We start from the raw sequence: 25,739 nt of genomic DNA, 5'->3' as shown, positions 1-25,739 counted from the left end.
TTCTCATTATTATTGTTTTTTATTATTTATATTGAAAACAGTTTTCAATGAAGACTTAATTATTTAATATTATTTATTATATAATAATAATTATTATAATATATAATTGTTATTAAAATAAGAAATAAATTAAATAAAAGGTTTGAATGTAAAAATACAATAAAATCAATACAATTATTAAATTATATTGTTATTATCATCACAATTGTCATAATAATGACACTGTCCTTTAATATTATTATTATTATTTTACATTTATTTATAATATTTTTTATAATTAAAATTATTATATGTATAAGAAACCCTGTTTTGTAAATGGCGTCAATTTTTTGGTGTTTAATTTAATTAAAAATACTAAAAGTATATTATAAACTAAATAATATACAAAATATTAAATCGATTTCAGTCAATCAAATACATGGTTTTTGCCACATTATTACACAATGTATTGCTATTTAATTATAATTTATTATTTTCATAAAAAATAATCTCAATTATCGCTATCATCTCATTAAATGAGTTAACGTTAACACATAAGTAACTACATTATTAAACACCAAAATATTACACTACCACTGGAATTTGTTAATTCAATATATTATAATACATTAAAATAATTATTAATTAATTTTAATTAGTTTTTTGTTATTTGGAAAAGTCAGTCTAGCTCAATATGGTGATGATCTTGGTCAATTGACAATAATTATCAATAAAGCTTTGGAACCGGTATTTAAATTATTATATATATATAATTTACAATGATAATTAATGGATATGATCGGGTACATATTACAATATACACAATTTGTTATATTATTTAATGAAACATACAATAAATATATATATATATATATATATAAGTTGAATAMTTGTAATTAATTATTAAATTAAGTAATGTAAAGCTGGTCAATGGTCGGTAACATTGTTTGATATGACGGGTAATTTAATTTTCATTGATTCAGTAAAGTATTGGTCACCTCCGATATGGTGAGCAATGGATTAATTTCTTTGCAGCCATCGATCAATGCTATGCCTCTAAAGTAATCCAACTGCTTAGCCAAGGGTTGCTATAGTTATATATATATATAATTGATAAAAGAAAATAATTAAAAGACATTAATTGTAATTAATTGCCAATTATTCACAATTTTTTCTACTATTAGTTTAATTAACGTAAAGCATGCAAATCATGCAAATGGTGTTATGTATATAATAATAATAATAATATTAAATAAAAAACAATGTGCAAAGTAATTGATGTTTAAAAATTTAATGCAAATGAGTGAAAGTTGTTTGAGATGGCAGACAATTAGTTAGTTGATGGTTAGTAATAGTAGTAATGGTAGAGTAGTCTAATGATGGTAAAGCTGTCCAGTATTTAATAATGTTTGCAATTTTACTAATTTCAGTATTAATAATAACTATAGAGATTGTGTCCGTTGAAAATTGAAAGTTAATGACTATAAATGACAGCCCAGTAATGGATAGCACAGCTCTATGGACTACTAGTAGTATAGGTTGTGTGAGACAAACAGTTTAAATGGTGTGAAATGAGTCGGTCATCACTTACGAAGATGGGGTCGCCAGTGGCCTATTGTCTCGACCTGCCATCCCTGTAATTAATTGTCACAACATGTGGGGTAATGAAAAAAATTGACAAAAATTACAATACAAACCAAATCATAAAATACAATACAATCAAAYTAAAATAAGTACTAAATTAAAAATAATTATTTTTTATAATATTATAAATTTTGAGAAAATATATAAATCAATCAAACAAGTCATTCAAACAGATTTAAATAAATATATATATATATATATTGAAGCCGTACCTCAATTGGTGGTACGTCGGGAGTGATGTAGGCCTGTGTGCTATAGCCAGTGATAGGCATACTCATTGGCACCTTAGCGCTGGATGGACTGTGTGCTACAGATGGATGAGGTGATAGTGGTTTGGGATTAGCGATACTCCCGTTCCACTTACAACTGACTACTCGTTCATTTGGCTTAATGTCGTTCGCAGCCAATCCGTACTTATTTCTYGGCGCAAAGTTATGGTTTGTACCCCACATGAGGACACTCTGTCGCGAGTCTATATTGTTTGCTGTACTGAACGCTGATAGTATGGACTGGGATGTTGTCGATTGAGAGGTGGTTGCAATTGAATCGATATTATTGTGATCATTRCGATGTGAAACGGAGTTTGCTGTCAATATTGGAAGACTTGCCTTATGTTTGATGACAGAGAGACAGTCGTTGGGAGCAGAATTGATGCCRAAGTTACGGTGCGCGGGAATGTCGGCAATTTTGGTGTCGGCTAATAATGGCTGATGAATAGCTTGTATGGATGTCGGTGTCGTCATCAAACTGCACGGTGTTGTGGCACTTGACATATAACTGTCGCAACAGGAAGTCTTTGTTCGCCCATTAGTTGTTACCGATTCATTCATCGGAAACTTGGAGTCACTGGTCATTTGGCAACCGTATAACTTATCATTATTTTCTTTGACTAAACTATTAGTGTCTGTGTTATAACCACCGGGAAAACAATGTGTCGTTCGACTGGTGGTCATGTGATCGAGAAAACCATTGGTCGGGTATTGAGCTGCGGGATGGTATTCGGGATAATATGGTCCTAACGCGTGACGAGAGTAATGCAAAAAGTTTTCCGGTGCAAGAAATGGACGAGAATTGTGGTCAATAGCGGCGCTAAACAAATTTTGCGGCATTGCAACGGCTGCGGCGGCGGCAGCATAAGTGGACAACCCGTTCATATTGTCACTATACGGATACATTGTTGAGTTTTGATATCCGGCCGCTGTAGCCGTAACCGCTGCTGCGTGTGTGACCACATTCACAGCATTGACACCCGAATTGTCTTCAAACGCTGTATATGTATGTGTGTCAGCATTGGTCGCCTGTTGTTTTCGTTTGCCGGTTGGCTTACAATTTGTCACCACATCTCTGATTTGAGATTTATATCGACGACTGCGTTGGCATCGCATAACAAAATCACTGTCCGACAGAAAGCCGGAGCGATCAGTCATGGCTCCCAAACCTCCGTCAAGATATGTCACTTTGAAGTCCATCGTACGCTTTCCCAGTAGATCTCTGCCCTCCTCTTCCCTGTAATGATTTGGGCGAAACAAAAAAAAATATATAATTTATTATTTGTTTCATTGATTAGTTTGTCTGATAACTTACATGAGAGGCCTATGAGTGCATAATATGAAGTCTGGTTTACTATTTTTATAGACTAATCGAGCGCTTGTCTGCAACCACTGCCACTTGGATTCTTTGGTCACTAAACGGTACGCTATAAGACCTGAAGCTCCTGTTTTTAGTACTGTTTTTAACATAACAAACAAACATAAAATATAATATTAATTATACAGTATATACAGTATATATTTTTATTAATTATTAATAAGCCATTTATAGATACTGACACTCTTGATGAGCACTGGCCACATAAGCCAGGTCATCGTAATGGACTAGATCGTAGCCACCCTTGTTTGCCAATTCGCTATCACTATAACCGAGCAATTGTCTGCCTCTTTGATCCATTGAGACGAGTGAGAGATCGAGTTTGTGTTTGCTTTTGAACATTGAATCCTTTTGAGGCATTTCCAGGAGAGACGGCGGACCAAATGGGGTGCAAACAGCAAACAATGCCATCGGTGGCTCTTCAGACTTGTGGTTCTGACCGTGAAGTACTTTAATCCGACCCCTTATGTCTAACCTCTGAAAAAGATATTTCAATTAAAGGAGGAGATAAAAGCCATTAAATATTAATTATCATTTTATAATATATATATATATATTCAGTATATATATAGTATATATATATATTTCATTTTTATTTTAATGTCTGCGGCTTTAATTATATGTTAATAGAAAAAAATAATACAAAATCTCTAATTAAATTAATAAATCATAGAAATGTTTTAATTAATTATTATAAATTTATGCAAACAAAGGGTTGTTTTATTTTTTGCAAAAAAATAATAAATAAATGAGTACTAAGAGTGTAATGGTTTGGTTTAGTGCTTTTAACCACAAAACATACTGTATATTCAATATAACTTAATTATCAGTGACTTCCTCTCTCTATAAAACATTTATCTTGTTTTTTGTGAATTTATATATAAAAAACAATTTCCCGTCCCTTTTGATGACTTATAATATATAAATTTATATTTAAGACAATCATTTTAATGCAATCAAAATCGGTTTCATTAAGAAAGTTATTACCAATAATTAAAATGTTTGCCATTAAAAAAATATTGTCTACTATTAGCTTCTTTATAATATTATAATGGGAGTGACTAAATCGGTTCATAAATGAAGTCATAGATTAGTAGATAAAATGTGTGATTAAATTATTAACTAATTTTGTTTTTGTTTTGCATTATTATGTTTTATTAGTTCAATCAATTAAGACGAGAGAGAGAGAGAGAGAGAGAGAGAGAGAGAGAGAGAGAGAGAGAGAGAGAGAGAGAGAGAGTCCAACTTAAGAAGTCGTGACTAAGTCTTCAAATAATTATATTTAAAATTCTAACTTTTAATTAAAACATATAATATATGAAACCAAACTAATATAATAATCCACAATATAACTAATATATTAATGAGTCTAAATTTCTTTTTTTTTTAATAGAAAGTCCATACAATCATAATAATGACTATGAAAATGCTTATGTAATAAAATGCTCAGCCATTACCTAAGCCTCTCAATTAACGCCAATAAAATTGATTTATAAGTTTAAAAAACCGCATTACAATTATAATATTATAAAAACACAAATATATTAAATATACATTGAGATATATAGATATTTTTATTAAATATACCATCATTTACAGGTATTGCCAATTACAACTCATTTATACACATTATATAATCTAAGTATAATATATTTTYCATTTATATACATATAGGTATATCGTATATAAATTTATATATAAAAGAAAAAATTTCTGCTAAAATATCCGCCCATTTCTGGGCGATAATTCTTATATGACTTAAAACATTATATGTGAATCTAATTTAGTCTTTACTCCTATCCAGCAGTCAGTTAGATCTTAGAGGAGAGAGAGAGAGAGAGAGAGAGAGAGAGAGAGAGAGAAAGAAAGAGAGAGAGAGAGAGAGAGAGCTAACACATACTAAAAATCTGCTAATATATCTCTTTATTAAATCTATTAAATTAAAAAAATAAAAGTTTAATTAAGAGATAAAAGTTAATAGAAAAAGAGTGAATGAGTCGTCCAAATGATTAGTAGTTTTCGCACAGTTTTAGAAAATAAATTTTAATTTATTTTTATTTTTTCAAAAAAATAACAAATCAAAGAATTCATAGCATTTGAACAAATAAATAATAGACAGTACTGTCAGTGTTGTGAATGTCTGCATGTTTTACGTGTGTATGTCATTGATAGAGACGTTTAAAGGTTTAGTCATCAAAGAAAAAGTACAACAAAATTATTATTATTTTCTTATATATAGATATATATTGATAGCATTGTTATACTCTCAATAAAAAATTATTTTCCGATTCCTTTATTAAACAATACTAATACTAACATTCTCTTCAGTCGCTCTCTATCTTTATCTACCTGTCCTTATATATATGTTTTCATTCAATTTTTATCATAAAAGGTAGGTTACCTCCCAATTATCGATTGATCGCCAAATAAATGAGAGAACAGATTGTCTGTCTATTCTTTTAAAATATATATTTCCCTCTTATATATATAGCAAACAATTTTTTTTATTCAATTTATTATATCCCATATTATTAACTATTAAATATAGACTACAGTATACAAGTATAATGTTTATTTTGTATTAAATTACGTTTTGATAATAATAATACTAATACAGTATTATTAATAAAATTGATAAATATTTTGTTGAAACTTATTTTCTTTTTATAAAACAAAACTAACACAATGGACCCTACAATCTACAAAAATTATGCATTAATTTAATGCATAATTTTGTTGTATTAATTAGCAACAAWAATAATAATAATAAATACTGCAATAACTTACCAAAAAACCCGATGTATTATCCAATAAACATCTGAATCTAACCGTAAAATTTCTTTCTAATAATTGGCAATTGTCTACAACAGCAATAATAATGACAAAAAATAAAAATAAAATAATATTAGTAAAGATTAATACAATTTTTATGAACAAAACTATTTGCGATTACAGKTATAAAAAAACATAGATATGTGACACAATGTGTTTGTGTCTAATACCTTGTAATAGGACTTCTTGTAATGTCAGTGACGATCGATCATTAGGTAGGTGTGAGTTCCACATCAAATGCCTCTGAAGCTCTTCCCTATCTTCCGAGTGAACCAATTCGTAGACACTTTGATGACAGATATCAGACTAAACAATGAGAGAGAGATAAGAAAAAACATAGAAATATAGAAAAAAATATAACATAAATTGTCTTTAAGTTTACCAAAAAAAAGAAAGTTTTTTTTGTATGATTTTTTCTCCTGAAAAAATAGGAGTAATCTTTGTTTTCAACAATAAATGTAATGTTTAGCGGAAATAAATTGAATTTATGATTAGCTAATTTCAAGTCCTTTATTTTCTACATATGTATACTGTACTCTCTATATATAAATATATATATAATATAACTGATGCAGTATATATCGTATATATATATATATATATATATATATAAAGCATGTCATATATTATACTATATATTATTGTTGTCTTTCTCATAAAAAATGAATAGAGCAAAAAAAATACTATTATAACTATAAGGGAAACAGTAATCGTAGGACAGGTGCTAATATTCTCTCATAAAATAGTCCGCGACTCAACATTTTGCATCTAATATTACCAAATATGAAATTTTATACCAAAATACATATATAACTTCTCTTTTTATAACATTATATAAAACACTGTATCTTATACTATATATATACAGTATATGTATGTGTTATAAATAGTTTTGGTGTCTCAACATATACTTTATTAGTGCTGACACTATCTCACTTGTGAACACATAAATTAAATTTCATTTTTCAAAAATTGTATTTATTATATGATAGGCTTATGTGTAGTTATAAAAATTTCTTATATTTTGTCAGCTTTTTTAAGCCGATAGACCTTAAAGGCAAGCGAGTGTGTGAGTGAGTGAGTAAGAGAGAGAGAGAGAGAGAGAGAGAGAGAGAGAGAGAGAGAGAGAGAGAGAGAGAGAGAGAGAGAGAGAGAGAGAGAGAGAGAGAGAGTAAGTGAATGCCTATCATATCATTATTGATGGCATTCATTAAATAACAGCCGGAGTCGTTGTATTTATGTGTTGATCTGCTTTTACAGCAAAATGTGACTAACAATTTGGTATACAATATACCGATATACATACATAGGTATAATTAACTTTAAAATTTGCACCCAAGTATATTGTAGAAAAAAATTTACACTTTTAACTAAATCTCATTTGGACAGCACTTTAATATAAAAATGAGACTCTAATTAACAATTTGAATGATTACTACCTGTGATTATATACATGACATTTACACACACTTATTATAGCATAACAAAGTTGATAATAATCGGACAATAATTTTGCCTAATTTTTTATATATTAAAAATTCTTTAAGGAATTATCAATAAAAAAGAAAATTTATTACATATAAAAAATATTATGATTRAATTATTTTAAATTAAAAATTAGTCAATTTTATGGATAGCATAATAATGTAGATTTTTTTGCCTAAATGTTGTATAATAAAATATTCATGAATTGTTATTTTATTGTATAACAAGAAATTATTATAATATTTAATAATATATTTTTATTGCAAACTCATCAATTACATAATATGCAAATTGCTGAATTATGCTAAATTAATGCCATAATTATTGTAATTATTTTAAATAAATATACAATAAATTATTTATAATTAAATTTATTTTTAGAAAAATATATAATAGAAGCTGAAAGTATAGTATGTATAAATTAATAATAATTATTTATTATTTATAGTAATAAAAATAAATTAATATTAAATTAGTTAAAAACGTAAAGTATTTAATAAAATTCATTAAGATTGTAGATAAAAGATGTATTTTTGTTTATTGACAATAAATAATTAAAACTTGTTTATTGTTAAAATAAAAATTTAATACCTGTAGTGTTATTTTGAATAGATATATAATAAATGACAAAATAATAATAAAGTTTCAAACCAAATTTTAATTTATAGTTTATACAAATATTAAAAAAAATATTTAATATTTGATTTTAATTATGATAACACTATGATTGTGCCAAATATAACACACAAATAAAAAAGTTATTTAATTTGATTTTTTTTATTAATTGCATTAATTTTATTTATTTTTTTAGTTATAAGCCATTCAATTGTATTTATATGATATAAAATAAAATTTTGTTGTTATTGTTGTTAGTRCTTTAAAAAATAGCAACTATCAAGGTCTTTTTTAGTGTAATTTTTGTATAGAAAATATAGTGATTGAAAAGCATATAATAGTTTTTGCACAATTTATATATATATATATATATTGTTAATGTGTTTTATTTGAATTCATGGATCATTTACTGCCATTAAAAACAAGGATCTAAATTATATTTATCGTTGCATTAATTGTTTAATAATTATTATTTCAAATAATTATGTTTAAAAACTCCCACACATAAGGACAGCTGTGTTGTTGTTTTAACAGTTGACTATAAGTTGTAGACTGTATTAGACAATTAGTTTTAGAAAAAATCATGTTATAAATTGTATATACAATGTAACAAAAATACCATCGTTTAAATAAAAACAAAATCKATGATAATAATAAAAAATATTTAAAATACAAAATAATAATCAAAAAAAAAATAAACTAAAAARTAAACGCCGCGACCCGGGATCGAACCAGGGACCTTTAGATCTTCAGTCTAACGCTCTCCCAACTGAGCTATCGCGGCTATATATTATTGCATGGCATTAATATAGCAACACATGGATTCTTTAAGCATTGTTTTAGCGCATATACTGTATAAGTCTACTGGTTTTAGGCATTAACCAGAGATAACTCACATTGAGATACAGGTGCTCTCATAGTCTAACAATGAATAAAACTTATATGTTATATACTCTGCTTTTACACAGTTTTACTAAATTATCAAATATATTATATACATTATATATATATATATGTTTTATATCTGGTTACATAAATATATTTTTTAAAGTTTTAAAAAAAACAATTGACAATTTTGTTTTCTCACACTTTCTAATAAAATACAAGTTTTTTATTGTGAATAAAATTGAATAAATAATTTACACTTTTTTTGTCATATTATTTAGTGTTTCATTAATTTTTAACTATCACTTAATAATAACAATAGTTTTTTTTAAATGTTCACATTATCAGTAATAAAATAATTATAATAATAGTTAAATACATTAAGCCATATAATAGACTGACTAAAGTACTAACATCCCGGTTCTCTAGCTTTATGGTTCTCTCAACTTATAATAGATAATAGTAGTAATAGTAGTTATCTAACTATTTACGCCCTTATTTTTTTCTCAATAATTTTGTTTCAATTTTTAAGTGATATACAGTGGTATAACAATACAATTAAGTTTTAAGGTGTCATATATATGATGTGACAACTATTTAAAATGTAATTTTTATAGTCATATTCATGATAATGGTTTGTTTGATGTTAGATAACAACAACGACAACATTAAATAACTATAAATATATAGTAATTATTCTAAATAATGCTATATATAAAAAATGTTAATAAATAGTGAAAATTGTTTTTTTTCGTTACACTCATCAAACATATGCAAGGATTTTAACAATAAATTGAAACAATTTTTTTATTAAGTGAGAAACCTATAAACATTAAGTGAACATTAATTATAAAATAATATATTACAGAGAGATAGCTGAGTGAAAACTATGTTGTTTTCGGGTAACAAACAAATTATTTTTACAGAAAAAAATCAATTAACATTAACAACAAAAACACTTTTACTGTTATATGGGAACAAAATTTTGAACAGTAGTCGTAAAATTTGCCACAAAAATATTTTTAGTATTAAGATTTATTGCATACAAAATATCTAACTCTCTCTCTCTCTCTCTCTCTCTCTCTCTCTCTCTCTCTCACACACACACACACACACACACACACACACACWCACTCACTCACTCACTCACTCACTCACTATCTTGCTCTCGGGTCATGAGTGATGTCGGCATTCATTGATTTTTAGCTAATTTATAAAAATTTGTTCAAAAAATTGTTTGCAAAAAATATTTAGCTGAAAATAAAGTATTGAAGTAAAAATTGAGTGATTATTTTKTTAATGTTATAATTGCTAATTAATGCCATTAGTGTTGTGCTTACAATGCTATGTGTTATGTTGTTGTTGTTGCTGTTTGTAAGCGATTAGAAACCGATATACATATTGATTGGGAAAATATAATTACAATATAATATAATTTATTGTAATCAACAACAAAAAACAAGTGATCAGTTGAAACACTTTTGAACTAAAATCAGTTTAACTTTTTTAAATGTATTGTTTTTTAGTTTATAAAAGTATGATACAATGTAATAGCTAAAACTGAATATATTTTTTAAATAAAAATTAAATTTAAATTTAAAATAAGGTATTTTTGGCTAAACACAAGAAGCAGTAAATGTCATAATAATAAGTATAATGTTTTTAACTTTTTGATCGATTGCTAACTCATAATAAATAATTAAATTTAATTCAATGCTCGCTTAAATAAAAAATAGTTGAAAATAATAATAATAACCAACAAAACGGCATATAATTTAAAAGTGCAATTGACTTACAGTAGTTATGCATTACTATGGCATTTGATTATAGCACAGGTATATACAGTATATATTAGCAGCGCTGGTATGGTATAGTATAGTATATAAAATTATAATAGACACTGTTGTATGTCTCGTTTGCCAGTTACAGTGATTTCCTCAACTAATGCACCTTGTTGTAATTTGTAATGTATATTTAAAATCATAGTACAATGTTATATAAATGGACAAATAATTGAATGTCATTAGTTTTGCAAAAATTTGTAAATATAAAACTTTGTTGTTGTTGTGATTATACTAGTATTTAATACATGATGTATTGTATAGTATATAGTATATGCATTGTGTTGTTGGCAAATTGCATACTAAATTTTATACATAATGTAACATCCTATTGCATATACATGTAAAATATGTACATCTAATATGCAATGTAAGATTATATATGTATATGTGATTAGACCTTGGTATGTATATATTTAGGAAAATGCAAAAAACTGGTAATAATAATAATAATAATAATAAGGACAGACAATTAAAGGGCAGTTTGTTTGTTGTTGTTGTGTTAAACGTCATGAATAAATAAGATGACATACGATATAATTGAAAAGTCTRTATATGTTTTGCTTTTATTTATTATAATAATAATAATTTAGTGGTAAATGGGGTCAAAATACCTGATGAAAGCCTAAGTAAGTTTCGACAGTATGTGAGGTATAGAAGACCTCCCCATCACAGGTCAGGATCAGTAAAAAACCATTCAATGCCTGAAAAAAATATATCAATAGATAAWAGTTATCAATAAATATTAATACAAGAAAATGTCATTATATATGTCACATAAATTGATCCATTGGTGACATTAATGGTTGGCTCACATACCTGGAGAATGAGATCACCTTCCATGAGTGCTTCGGGATAGTGCAGCTCCCGGTGCGGTGGCTTGTGGTGAGCCATGGCATCGTGGATACCCTGGTGATGCTGGTGGCGCTCTTTATGTATGGCAACTGTGAAATGATATAATAATGAATGAATAAACATAATTATATAAATGACAAATGGATTGCTTTCCGGCAGAAATACAATCATAAGGTTATGACTGTGTGACTGTTGTTTTTTATTGTATGTAGTGTTGGTGGCAAAGCTAACAGTGCCAACAGTTTCCCTAATAAGGGGACCTCAAAAACATTAGGTAATACTACCGAAAAAAACTATATTTTTTCTTTTATATTTCTATTCAATATATTTATATGTCTGACACAATGCCATTATTGTTAGTTATGTATCATTTCAGTCAATTTGTTGGTTGTCTATAACAATAGGTAAAACAGTGTGTGTGTGTGTGTGTGTGTGTGTGTGTGTGTGTGTGTGTGTGTGTGTGTGTGTGTGTGTGTGTGTGTGTGTGTGTGTGTTGTTCACAAACGTATAGTCAGTCCCCTCAACAATGTATTGTTGAATAAAGAGAGAGAGAAAGCGTCGATATATAATAGGGAATAAGTCGAGCCTAACATACATTATATTTAAAAAGACTTTCAATTTTATTATTGAATACAATACAAGAATTAGGAGCCAATACAACAATAACAATATCAAGCAATAAATATTATACTATTTTCTCCCCTCTTATAGATATTACAATCTACTATATGTACCGGTGCTGTTTAGCACTCACCTACCYCATGGTATTGGGCCCATAATAACATAGTTCAATGTAAATAAAATGTAATTATAATCATTTTATGCCAATCAATATCAACATTATTGCCATTAAATGGCATAATATATGTTTCAATTTGAGGAATTGCTATTAAATCACACAATCAATTGACAATCAGCACCGACAGTATCAATGAATTAATGATTAGTAAAAACTATTATATTGGGATTTATTTTGTCAATTATTGAACAAAACAAATCAGTCCTAAAATGACACTTAATGGCAATGTTATGAATAATTTAATATTTACTGTATAATATCGTAGCGTACAKTATCCTAAATATTGATAATATTTAAATCAAAATTTTTCAACAATTATTATTAAAGAATATTTCATATAATACAAGAATTTTTAAATCAAATTATCTTCAAAATAAATATAATAACAAAAAACTAGTACCAGTTTTATATGCAGTATATAAATTAGATTTTGAATATATCCGGTAAATGGGAATAACATTCATTAATTAAAAACAATTATTATTGAAATTCATTGAGTCTAATATATTGTAGTTTAATGAACACACTTTATAGGTAATAGTAATGAAAGAAAAGTGAAATTATTGATAACAAAAATAATATAAATATATATATATTTCTCATTTCATTCTCTGGTATTTGGTTTTAATTAATATCTAAAAACTGGTGGAAAGGTATAACAGATTGGATATTATATTCACTTTTATGGGATATTCTGATCTCTCTCATGCATACATTATTATCTCTCTCTCTCTCTCTCTCTCTCTCTCTCTCAGTTGGATCTGACTCACTACACCTGCATTTATGTGCACACACACACACACACACACACACACACACACACACACACACAATGGTATGGTATGAGCAGTCAGTCAACCATTAGTTTCATGAGTTAGTGACTGAGCGCCGGCTCCAGAATATCTATATGTTGTAGAGTTTATTATATAAAATGGTTAAAATAAATTTATGGCAAACAAGGATCGAGAGCACTACTAGTATATAATATACAGTATAAGTACTGTACATAATATACTATATATCAAACCCTATGTTTTCATACTGAAAGGGCAGTCAGTGTTCACCAATTTTATGATACGAGTGATAATAGACTTGTAGTTTATTTATGAGATACTGGGCCTAAAACTGACTAGTTTTTCATAATTTGTGTGTCCATTCACTAACTGATACAACTAACTAAACTATAACTAAAAACACTAAATATATGAGTAAAATGATATATAAATATTATATTATAAAAATTCAAAACACAAAACAACGTTATTTAAATCAATAGTCTGTTAGTTACTGTAATGTAATTCATTTACATAATATGCAAATTCTGTATAAACAGCACTTCAATACCTTATTATTTATTTGATAAATATTCAAACAAAACAAAAAATTTTTGCTCATAAATAAAATCATAGGAAATAATTAAAGTATTGGGAGAGAGAAAGAGAGAGAGACTTAAAAAATAGTTTTAAAAATTCAAGCATTTTATGGAATATAAACTATAATATTATATCTCATTTTTATCGATATATAAAATGTTGATGACATTTAAATATTATATTGAATCTAATTGAATAGTAATATTTAAAAATCGATTTATGAGAAAACTAGTTGAAAGATTGATATCATATCATAAAATAGTAGATACATGTATGAAAAATATTTTTCAAATATCATATTACTTTAAATATTATTTTTGTTGAGTTGTATTATATTTCAAAAGTCATGGGAAAATATAAAAATTACATGTTTTATTATTGTTAAATAATTTAAATAAATTATTTTATTTGCAAAACATTAATACAATAGAGAAAACTGTATATACTGTATTATTTATAAATGCTTATTAATAATTAAAGTTTTTTATTATATTATATTATCATTATTATGATTATGATTATCTAAGCTAACAAACATTGAGCAAAAATATTAAAATAATAAAATTTTTAAAAACTAAAAAAATATTAATATTATTTAAAAGCGGTTAAATAGTTAAATTCAGTTCAAAAGAGTTATAATTATTGTGAATTAGGTTGGATTCCCATAGAAAATGTCTATAAAAATGCATTTCTCTCTCAGTTTTTTTGTGTTTTAGTTATGGGTCTCACAATCGGATTGTTTTGTTGAATACACACATCTGGCAATTCAATATATGATTTAATAAATGTACTAATATTTATATATATATATAACATCATATACATATTAAAGAACTAATATAAATATATTATATTTAATATATATATTTCAAACTAAAAAAACAAAACATGAAATTGCGTTCAAAAAAATCATTACATTACTATTGTATAACAATATACTGAATTATATGTTAAGTGAATACTAAAATATATACACAGTATATATATATATATATATATATATATATGTATATAAGTACTGGTAATGTCATTATTACGATTATGATTTTTGCTGAGTATGTAATTGAACGCTAAATGATAACAATTTGCATACCATAACAATTAATTGTGTGTTCACACAAACAAATAAAGACTACATTTTTCAGARATCGGGATCTGTCATCACATTCATAGCTCATATATGTCTAGTCTATGTCCAAAAAATAATGAATAATTGAGGTCTCTCTCTCTCTCTCTCTCWCTTACTCACTCACTCACTCACTCACAAATAGAGTAAGTATTATCAATATAAAGTTATATTATTTTTTAGCCCTAAAGACAAATGTTGTGAAGCGTTGACAGAATGGTTGACATTTGACGACTGATATCAGCGCTAAATATCAGACACACTGTTGTTGTCATTATTCATCACTACATATATATAACTACTCTTGTGGTTAGTCTTTAAGTCAAATTTGATTTTTAAAAACAGAGATAAGCCATACATATATTGCATATATTGTATAAAAATATACATCAAATACTATTCAGTGCCTACAAAATAGATTGACTATATTTTCAATCAAATTAAAAGCTATCGATTACTTTGACTGCCATTTAGTATAAGAGACTAAACTTTAGCGATAGAGATGAGTGGAAAAACTGTTTTGACTTTTACTGTCAAAATATAACTAATGTTTTATATTTATATATAATGTTTAGTAGATTGTATGCGAACAGACATTATAGGTATTAAACAGTAAGAGATAGATCTTATTGAACGCCCAGATATCGAGACACAAGTCCTGACCCTCTATTTTAAGGCGACAACAAATAGTCGCTTTCAGGCAAGTGATGGCTTTACCTGTCAATCAATTTATACCTTTAAAACTATGACTATAATTCTTCAGTATTGGTATTGACAGTTGTATTCAATATAAATGAGTGGTGAAGACAACTCAATCAACATCCTTATGGATCAATTGATGGTTATAGATATGCTAAAAGCTATCTCTCTCTCTCTCTCTCTCTCTCTCTCTCTCTCACACACACACACACACACACACACACACACACACACATACACACACATAATCACATTACTAGAGCTCCCAGTATTGACTTTTCATAGCAAACATCAGCCATCATTGGAAATGACAACCATTGATGACAAACATTGATGATAACTACTATTAAAAGTTATGTAACTCAACAAAAATGTCTGTAATTTTAAGTGAATGACTCAATAGTCTAACCTTTAATTATGATCGACATTACCGGCGCTTACATTACAAACAGTGAACAATGCGCTGCTATTGACTGAAAGCAACTTTCTATTCAATATTATGTACAGTATATAAATATCTGCAATATTTAAAAGCTAATCACAAAATCAATTCATTTTTATTAGTTTTTTAGCTTAAAAACATAAATGCAGTTTTTATTTCAAATGAAAATTAATCAATATATAAGTTATATATATATAATATAATATATAAAATGAGAAATGCAAAAAATATATATTTATAAATTAATAATTAATAATTATCTTAACAAACATCTAAGCATTTAAAATGTCAAAAGCAATCAAATATTTTTTGTTTATTTGTTTGTAATCATAAATTCCATAATAAATTCTTGCATTTATTCATATCAATTTGGATGTCACCAATAATTTGGCACAAATCAACTGGAAATCGCCCGGTGCTAACATAAAAACTACTGTAATATATATTATGCATACAGTATACATATATTTGTTTTATATAAAAACTGATGTAATTTTATACAATATTATTATTATTATTATTATTGTAATATTAAATTGAAAATTGTATATATTTTCATATTCATTGAAACGTGAGAATGAAATGATCCAAATATTCTCATCATTTATTAAATATGACTTTCATGTATACCATTACCCATATCAGTGATGGATAGGGACGGTATCATAAGTCAAATAATCTTATTTGAAATTTTATTTTTTGAAAAAATATATAATATTGCTTTCAATGTAATTATTGCTAAATTGTATCTATAATATAAATTATATCTACTTAAAAATATTATTTATACTGTATATACCTGTATATATATATATTATATATCATATTATGGATATTATATGATTAAAAAAATTAAGAAAATAAAAATATTTTTCAATTGATTTATTAAGGCAATCAATAATTATTGAATTTCTTTATATTTATAAATTAGATTTCATAATAAAATAAAACTTCAAAAATATTCATATGAAATATATTTATATGCAGTACATTGAATTTTTACTAAACATTTTTAGAAAAAAATAAACAGATAAATATATATATATAAAAATGATTAATTACTGTATAATTAGTTGTATTTATCAATTAGTTGTTTAAAATAATTGATTAATTCATTCAAATGTGATTCACTATTATAGATAACATCAAAGTTACAGTATATACTAAATGCAAGATTAAGTTATATGATAGATACTTAAGTTTTATGTGGGTTTTATCACTACTTTTTACAAATCAAGTTAAATTGAAATATAATTGATATCTATGTATTACTTTTTAATTTGTATACTTCATAAAAATTATCTAAACAACAAAAAATTTCCACAACTGATTTTAATATTTAAATGAGATTATAGTTGACAGTAATGTATGACAATTAAAAAATTGACAAATTTAAACAAAATAAAACAAATAACTATATTCAGTACAATTGACAGACATTAATTTATAATAATTAAAAAATATTTTTATAATAATAATTATTATTAATATCAAGATTTTTATCCTGACAGTCAAGTGAGTAAATGTTAAATTATTTGCTGCTATTTATGGATATTATTTAAATTAATTTTATTCAAATTCATCACAATTTTATATTCATTAGTGTGTGAAGTGATGCACACAATATATATCATATACAGAGAGAGAGAGAGAGAGAGAGAGAGAGAGAGAGAGAGGAGTTTATACACAAAAAATATTTTCGTGCAATGAATTTATAATTAAGACATTCATTGATAGAAATTTAAAGGTATTTTTGATACCATTTCACAAGAGATTATTCACTGATATTTTATTATAATAAATACATTGTAGATATATATTATATAAAGTAGATATATATACAGATAATATATTATTAGTACACACACACACACACTCGCACACACATAAAATGCAATCAATTTTTCACTGATCCTTATCTACCATTGCGTTAACCCACAGACTATTAGTCTCCAATAATTAGGGGATCAGTATTTCAGAGATTCATTCATTGAATGAAACTTTAAAAAAAACATTTTGAAAAGTAATAATTATTTATTTATTTATTGTTTTGTTTAATTCAATCAATAGATAAAATAATAAGTTTAGGTCATTATCAAATATATACCATAATCATCAATGTTTCATCATTTACATATACAAACTATTTATATGTATACAATTAAATTCATTACTTATACTATTTTTTGGTGAGAAAAGTATTAGAGATCAGCGCTAAAAATGTAGTTAAATTTGTTTGTGAGAGGAAATACAATAATAATTAGCGTTGAAATGATTAAAAGCTTTAACAAAATTCATTTATACAAAAATATATTAGTTTTTCTGCCAAAACAAATTGAAAAGCAGTCAAGTATTTGCATATACTGTACTTATATTACAACTGTATGTAACAAATATGACAACCCTTCCGTTGCCTGTAATCAACTTAAAACAAAATAAAATATTATTTGTCTAATTACTATATCCATGATATGACAGCATATTATTTAACACAGAGAGGAGATCACACGTGAGAACCGGGTATACATTTTTTTGAGAGAGAGGGGTTGTCGCGGGGTATGCCCTCAAATATTTAGCGTTTAGCATAATATCATTACATATCCATACCAAAAGGCAAACTATGCTTTTTTAATCTATAATTTATGTTGTCGTCTATTAAAAATAGATTTAATACTAATATAATTACTTAATTTAAATAATATTTCTTTACTGTCAATATTTAATTGATAGAAACACTGAGAAAGATAAAGAGAGAGAGAGAGAGAGAGAGAGAGAGAGAGAGAGAGAGAGGCTATAAATAACTTGAATTAAAAAAGTTATGTTAAATGAATAAAGGCCTTCAAAATGAAACAAATTCAGAGACAAAAAATACATAAATAAAAAAAATTAAATTAACAAAAAAAAATTAAGTTGCACATGAGTTGTATCAGGGTATGTCTATATTATATTATAATATACCGCATATTATAAATATATTATTGTGAGAAACTACACGACAAACAAAATTTTTACGGAGACATTACAACTGTCATATCAATTATATGTCTATATTAACAGCTAATGAGAGTTGAATTATATTTTTTTATTTAATATTTTTGTTTTGTTTTTTACATTTACTCATTATCTCAATATTTGTTGTGTAAAAATTACTAAAATACAGTACATGTATAGTTGGCCAGCTGTGTGTGTGTTTGTGGAGTGACCTAAAAGTTAAGAGTCCTGTAACACTAAATCCAAAAAATTGGCAAAATTTTAAATACAGTATTTTAATTAATAAATATATAATAAAATTAAATACAAAATTAGAAATTATTTTTGATAAACAAATAATAATTATTATTATTTTTAATTTTTCTGAAAAATAAACAAAATGAGATAATTATTAAACTAATTGTTAGATAAATATGATATAATTGATATACTTTTAGAAAAAAACATTCAACCAAATACAGTATAATGTAATCATAAAATAGTAAATTAAATGACTATTTGTTGTTGTTTTTGAAAACGTGTTATTTTAATAACATTCACACAATTGTTATTTAATTGTTTTGATAAAAACAAATAAAATTAAACATACAATACTTAAATACAATATTATATGTAAATATAAAGTTTGTAAATTGATAAATAAAGTTTGTGATGAGATTTTTTTCAATGAACTTAACAATAATAATAAGTCATACTAAACACATGTTTAGATTTTTATATGTTAATAATTCTTTGTATAACAAATATATAGTATACAATATAAATTAAATTATAATATGTACATAATAATAAAATGATAGAAATAAATAAAATAATATATACTGTAATATAATATTTTCATAAAATTATTGTTATGCATGTTTATATATGTCTCAATTACTATGTGCGTGGATTCAAGTGATTTAGCTATAGATAGTGCCTCAAAATCATAACAATATACTATACAGTATATATATGAACGACTTTCATTTATATTGACACAAATGATTGTGTCTTTACCACCGACACCATCATCACTACACTAAATGAATAAACATTTTATTGCTGGACAGGTATATACATGTACGGTATATTAATATATGGTATATATATAACATTTATTTCATAAAAATACAGACAAAATATTATTGTATCAATGATTGCAATAAAAAAGCAAAAAATCGCGTGTATGACAAAACATACATACATATGATGCTCAGGGAATTATATAAAATAATAAACTACTTTATATAAAAAACATATAATATTATTATATAAAATTTATATATAAATTCTAATACTAGTATTGCAATTACAAGAAATTGAAAATATGTAACAACAGTTTGTCTATAAATCCAAATGCTATGTTTAGTTTATGTCATAGGGTTGGCATATATATACTCTAATATATCAGGCCTTTTGGTATATATGAGATCAGAGTGAATGTGTTTGTAATGTTTGGTAACGGATAGAAATCATTATATTTTTGCTTCAGTAACATACATATACAAAATACATACAAAATATAAACCGATATAACAGTAAACTGATATACAGTATGTATACTATTATATTCCGTGACTATAGCAGCACTTTACGTGACAAAAACATTTTGTAAAATTATTACATCAAATATCGGTCCAATTGGTGCTACCTTTTTGACTAAAAAATCATTGCAATCATCACGATATGATCACAAATTTCAGTACATTTTTATATAAATAATACAATCATTTACATTGAAAATACCGGTACACTCTAACACTGACAACATAGCATTTTCTTAAACGATATAAATAGTGCAACAATTATCAAATTATTAATGGTTAATAACTTACTTAATTTTTGTGATTATTTAATTTAAAACAGTATATATATATAATTCTTATTTTTTATATATAAAAAGTTAACAAATAATTTTCAGCAAAAATTTATGAAAATTATTTTCTCATAGTTAAACTTTTATTAAACAAAATTATAAAGTTTTGTTAGATATTTATAATTTTGTTTATATTTATTGCTGAGAAATTTTAACTATTTTTTTGCTAAACAAATGTAATAATAAAATGATAATAATATTGTTAAGTAAAGTAAATCATAACAATTTTTGTGTTTGCATTAAATTATTTTCATAAAAAATTATTTATAAATTTTATTTATTTGCTTAAGTAAATACATAAATCATATTTTTCATATAAAAAGCGTGAGAAATTGTTTAATACATATACTAAATATCATGTATTGAATAATTCATTAAATAAGACTTATAACTAAATTGTTATATTTATATACTCTGTATATTTCATTTCATGTTTTGTTAAAAGAGTTACTAAAATAATAAACACATTTTAAAAGAGAAATGTTTTTGTCATTTGTTATTTTTGTTGGAAAAAATTAAATGCAAATTATTTTAAACTTATATATAATTGTCTTTTTGAAATAAATAATTAACATTTTAAATAGATATACACTTTCTCGCAAATTAACTATAAAAACAAATAAAAAAATATAATGAAATAATTTATATAACTCTAAAATGGTTATAAATACATCCATTATTTATATTATACAAAAAGATCTATTAAATATAATATATATAAATGTATATGAATTTCAATGATTGACATAATGATAGTGAAAATATATTGTGAATAAATTGTTGGCCATATGTTTGTGCACAACATTAATGTTAATATAATAAAACAATAATATGTTTTTGCAGAGTTAGAAATCAGAGATAATCTAATTTGAGTGAATATATACATATATAATGCATACATTTATATTGCAATTTTGCTACACTTTTCATTGAAGCCATCCATTCACTCAGTTAAACATTATATTGTCTGAGCCGTCAATTTGTTTGGCATTAATAGAGGAGCGCACCTACACATTGATGACAGCGCTTTATATATAAAATGGTAGGTATGAGTGCATTGGTAATGATTATGTACGGCTCATATTGAGAGACAACGAGAGATAGAGAGAGAGAGAGAGAGAAAGAGAGAGAGAGAGAGAGAGAGAGAGAGAGAGATAAAAGCAATCAATGAAATGACGAGAAAGTGAACTCAAATCGCAGTGAATTACTTGTGCGCCGACTATGCAGTGATGCTATCAGAGCACAGACTGAGCACCCGATGTGTGCCAAATCCACTGCTCTCACAACTCATACCTCCTCATCGACCACGCCTTTTATAGAGCAGATGTACTGCTTTTTTGGACATCACTATCATATAATTTTGAGGAAACAGAAAGAGAGAGAGAGAAAGAGAGCTGAAAATTAGATGAGTGCGAAATTATACAATATTATATATTTATAATACTGTATATTACTATATGTAGATTTGAATGAATAATAAAATGTATGATACAATAAACTGGTGGTAAAATGAATTTTTGAGGACGTGAACGACGTCTCTGTCCATTTACGGCTCACCCGTGCGTAGCCATCCATTCAAGAGAGTCAAACACAAAACTTTCACTTATTTTTTTCATGAAAATACCTTTTTTGCATAACCTTTTCATGTTAAAGGCATATGTTTAATACCTTAACAATCATTATTATTATTTTATATTTTTCAAAATTTTTTACAACAAAACAAACTATTACTACTACTACTACTACAAACAACTAGAAAATTATTATTTTTGACAACAATATATTACATGAATTTGTATGGTTTATAGTTAGGATGTGCTATAATATACTATACAACAGTGTGGTCTATAAATTATGAAAAAAAATTAATGTCAAAACTGCCACAACCATACAATTGTGTAAATTATATTAATATTATTACTATTGCTTATAAAGTATTATCATAACTATTACCAAATTATATTTTATTGACTGTTTTTTTTTTGTTTAATTATATTCATAGCTATGACATCAGTGATAATGAATACACTTTTCTAAAAAAAATTATTGCCAAAAATTACAATTAAGAGTTAGCTCACATATAAAAATTAATTATATAGTAAATAGAATTAAAAAAAAATAATAATTAAATATAAAAATAAAAAAAATTATACTAATATAATATAATTAAAAAATTATAATTAATTACAAAATATAATTTGATTTTTTATTTATTAATCTAATGCTATTGATTAATAAAAAACAATTAAAAATCTTTTGAAAAATATTTACCAAATCTATGAACTCTTTTAAGGAAACGTTTTATAAGACCTATTGGCTTAAAAAATCTAAATTTTTTTATAAAATAAAAAATAGATGCTTTAAGAGGTGAACCTCCAGCTGTTGGCTTTTGATGGACATCCATAACACCATACAAACACCTTTCCAAACACGATATGTTTCAATGTAAACATGTTATAAGTGCTAATGAATTGCCACTAAATTTTATAATACTGTATATTATACATTGAATACGGGGTGGGTTTAGCATATCAAACAAACAATTTAAATATAACACTGTTTATAATGACTATATGTTTTTTGCTTTTAATCAATATATATATAAGAAATAAAGTCAGTATTCAATTTTTATGTTTAAGTTTAGCTATTGATCAATAAATAAAAATAACTTTGAGATTTATTATGAAAAATAAGTATAATTTAATACATTATATTACATAACTATTATTAAAACAGCATTATTGTTAGTCAATATAAATTTATATCACATAATGAAATATCAATAACATTGGCTAACATTCAAAAATATATTATAAATAAGAGAGAGATCTTTGTTTACCCAAAAAATAAATATAGTATATATTAGGTTATTACTAACAATTGTCTAAAAACCAATATAACAATATAAACTATAATATTCTTTATATATATATATATATTTATATGAAATACATTTAATCAGATTTGACATGAAGATCACAATTATGTTTGGATTCCGATTAATAATTTTGATGATTAAAATTGATTGATACAAAAGTTTTGTTATGTCAATGCAATGCAATACAATAATATTTATTATTGTGTTCAACATCTATGATATACTAATTCAAATGAAATTTATGACAAATAACTTAATAAATGAGAATAAAACCGTATCTATATTTTCATTTATTGATTTATTGCTAACAATAATGATAAATGTTTTTTTTGTGTTTTAGCTAACATTTTTTTGCTCAACAAACAGCGGTATCACTCTATTTATTGTTCATATTATTGTAGTCATAATTTTGTTAATTTAAGTCATTTATATATATATATACCGGTATGAATAAAAAATTGTTTTCATTAAACTACTTAATATTATTTTAAGTTTGCTCTTTAAATGTCTAAATATTTTAACTTAATTCACAACTATTCATAATACAATGCATTAGATAATTAAGTAAATTAAATATATTTAATTTGGTACAGATATTGTCAATATCTAAAAATTTTGTAATTTAACATTGATAGATTGCAATTATTTGAATATATTAAATAAATTCATACAATATATATAGTATATTTGCAGTACAATTTAATAAAAAATATATTTACCAAAAATGGTAAATATCAATATACATATCAATATACATATTAATATAATAGCATATGTAAACATGGTTGGTCTTATTATATGCTAAATGTATAAATGTATTATATATACTGTGCATATAATACAATATTATATACCATAAATAAAAAGACAAAACTCAAATATTGAAGCAAAAAAATAATGTTTTTATATAGTTTTATATTAGAAGAGTAAGTGATGGTTGAATCAGTGGTTCATAGCATTCATGAAACATTCATAAGCTATCAGTCAATAATTTTATCTCCTATTATATACATTATATGAAAAAAAACTTTGAGATGCAATGAACCAAAACTTTTATAGTCATCAACTGTAACAACAATTCAAGTTTATATATATATATAGATAAATACATGAGATTTAAGATATAAAATATACGAGTGTATTGTGATTAAAAATATTAAATGTAATTAATGTGACTTATTTTTATGTATACGTACACAACAGCGACATTAACTATAGATAATAATTGACTAAATAAGACACAAATGTCTTATTATAAATAATTTCCTGTATTGTGTTTTTTTTATTATATACAGTACAAAATTTTTAATGTTGAATTGCTAATATATAAAAACGTATACAATATTTTAGTTATATACATATTTAGTCTAATATACAAAGCAATCACTTTTAGATTTTGTTATACAATTTTTTTTGGATAAGTTATTGTCATATTCATGGTTGGGATGAGAGTTATACTTAAATGATAATCATAAGCAATACATATTTATAATAATACTTTTGTGTTTCTGTACATCAATGTATAGTATTATTGAAATGAATGCTACAATTTTATTACAGACAATTATGTTTAATATTTACAGATATAATATTTGCTATGAATATAATTGTCGAAAGATATATATATATACTGTATATAAGATTCAATGAGAGAAGTGGCCGAAAAATGAGTTTCTCTTAATGTATATATGATCACTGGTATGAATGTAATGATTAGGGCTCACACACACAGTTCCCCCGAAAGGCCAAAAACGCTCTCATTTAGTTCACATATAATACCGGCTTTAATA

The 25,739-nt window shown here is 25.2% G+C and overlaps 1 protein-coding gene and 1 non-coding gene across 2 annotated transcripts in view; both read right to left on the bottom strand.

Annotated features, from left to right (window-relative positions):
* Window positions 1–950: 950 nt before the first annotated feature.
* LOC128961209 (uncharacterized) overlaps window positions 951–25,739 on the bottom strand; it is a 30,324-nt gene continuing 5,535 nt past the window's right edge. The window contains exons 3-10 of the mRNA XM_054307421.1: window positions 11,748–11,872; window positions 11,543–11,632; window positions 6,273–6,408; window positions 6,058–6,131; window positions 3,453–3,747; window positions 3,208–3,349; window positions 1,836–3,129; window positions 951–1,067 (exon numbers count right to left, since the gene is read on the bottom strand). Coding sequence (XP_054163396.1) covers window positions 951–1,067; window positions 1,836–3,129; window positions 3,208–3,349; window positions 3,453–3,747; window positions 6,058–6,131; window positions 6,273–6,408; window positions 11,543–11,632; window positions 11,748–11,872 — 2,273 coding nt within the window. The remainder of the gene's footprint in view (window positions 1,068–1,835; window positions 3,130–3,207; window positions 3,350–3,452; window positions 3,748–6,057; window positions 6,132–6,272; window positions 6,409–11,542; window positions 11,633–11,747; window positions 11,873–25,739) is intronic.
* Window positions 8,914–8,986, bottom strand: Trnaf-gaa (transfer RNA phenylalanine (anticodon GAA)). The gene has a single exon. It is a non-coding gene; the product is annotated as a tRNA-Phe (tRNA).

Source organism: Oppia nitens, unplaced genomic scaffold (genome assembly GCF_028296485.1).
Source record: "Oppia nitens isolate AA-2021 unplaced genomic scaffold, nextdenovo-longstitch-racon4-pilon3 scaffold5_pilon_pilon_pilon, whole genome shotgun sequence".
In the NCBI taxonomy this organism is placed as follows: domain Eukaryota; kingdom Metazoa; phylum Arthropoda; class Arachnida; order Sarcoptiformes; family Oppiidae; genus Oppia; species Oppia nitens.
This window is presented reverse-complemented; position numbering and strand designations above follow the sequence as displayed.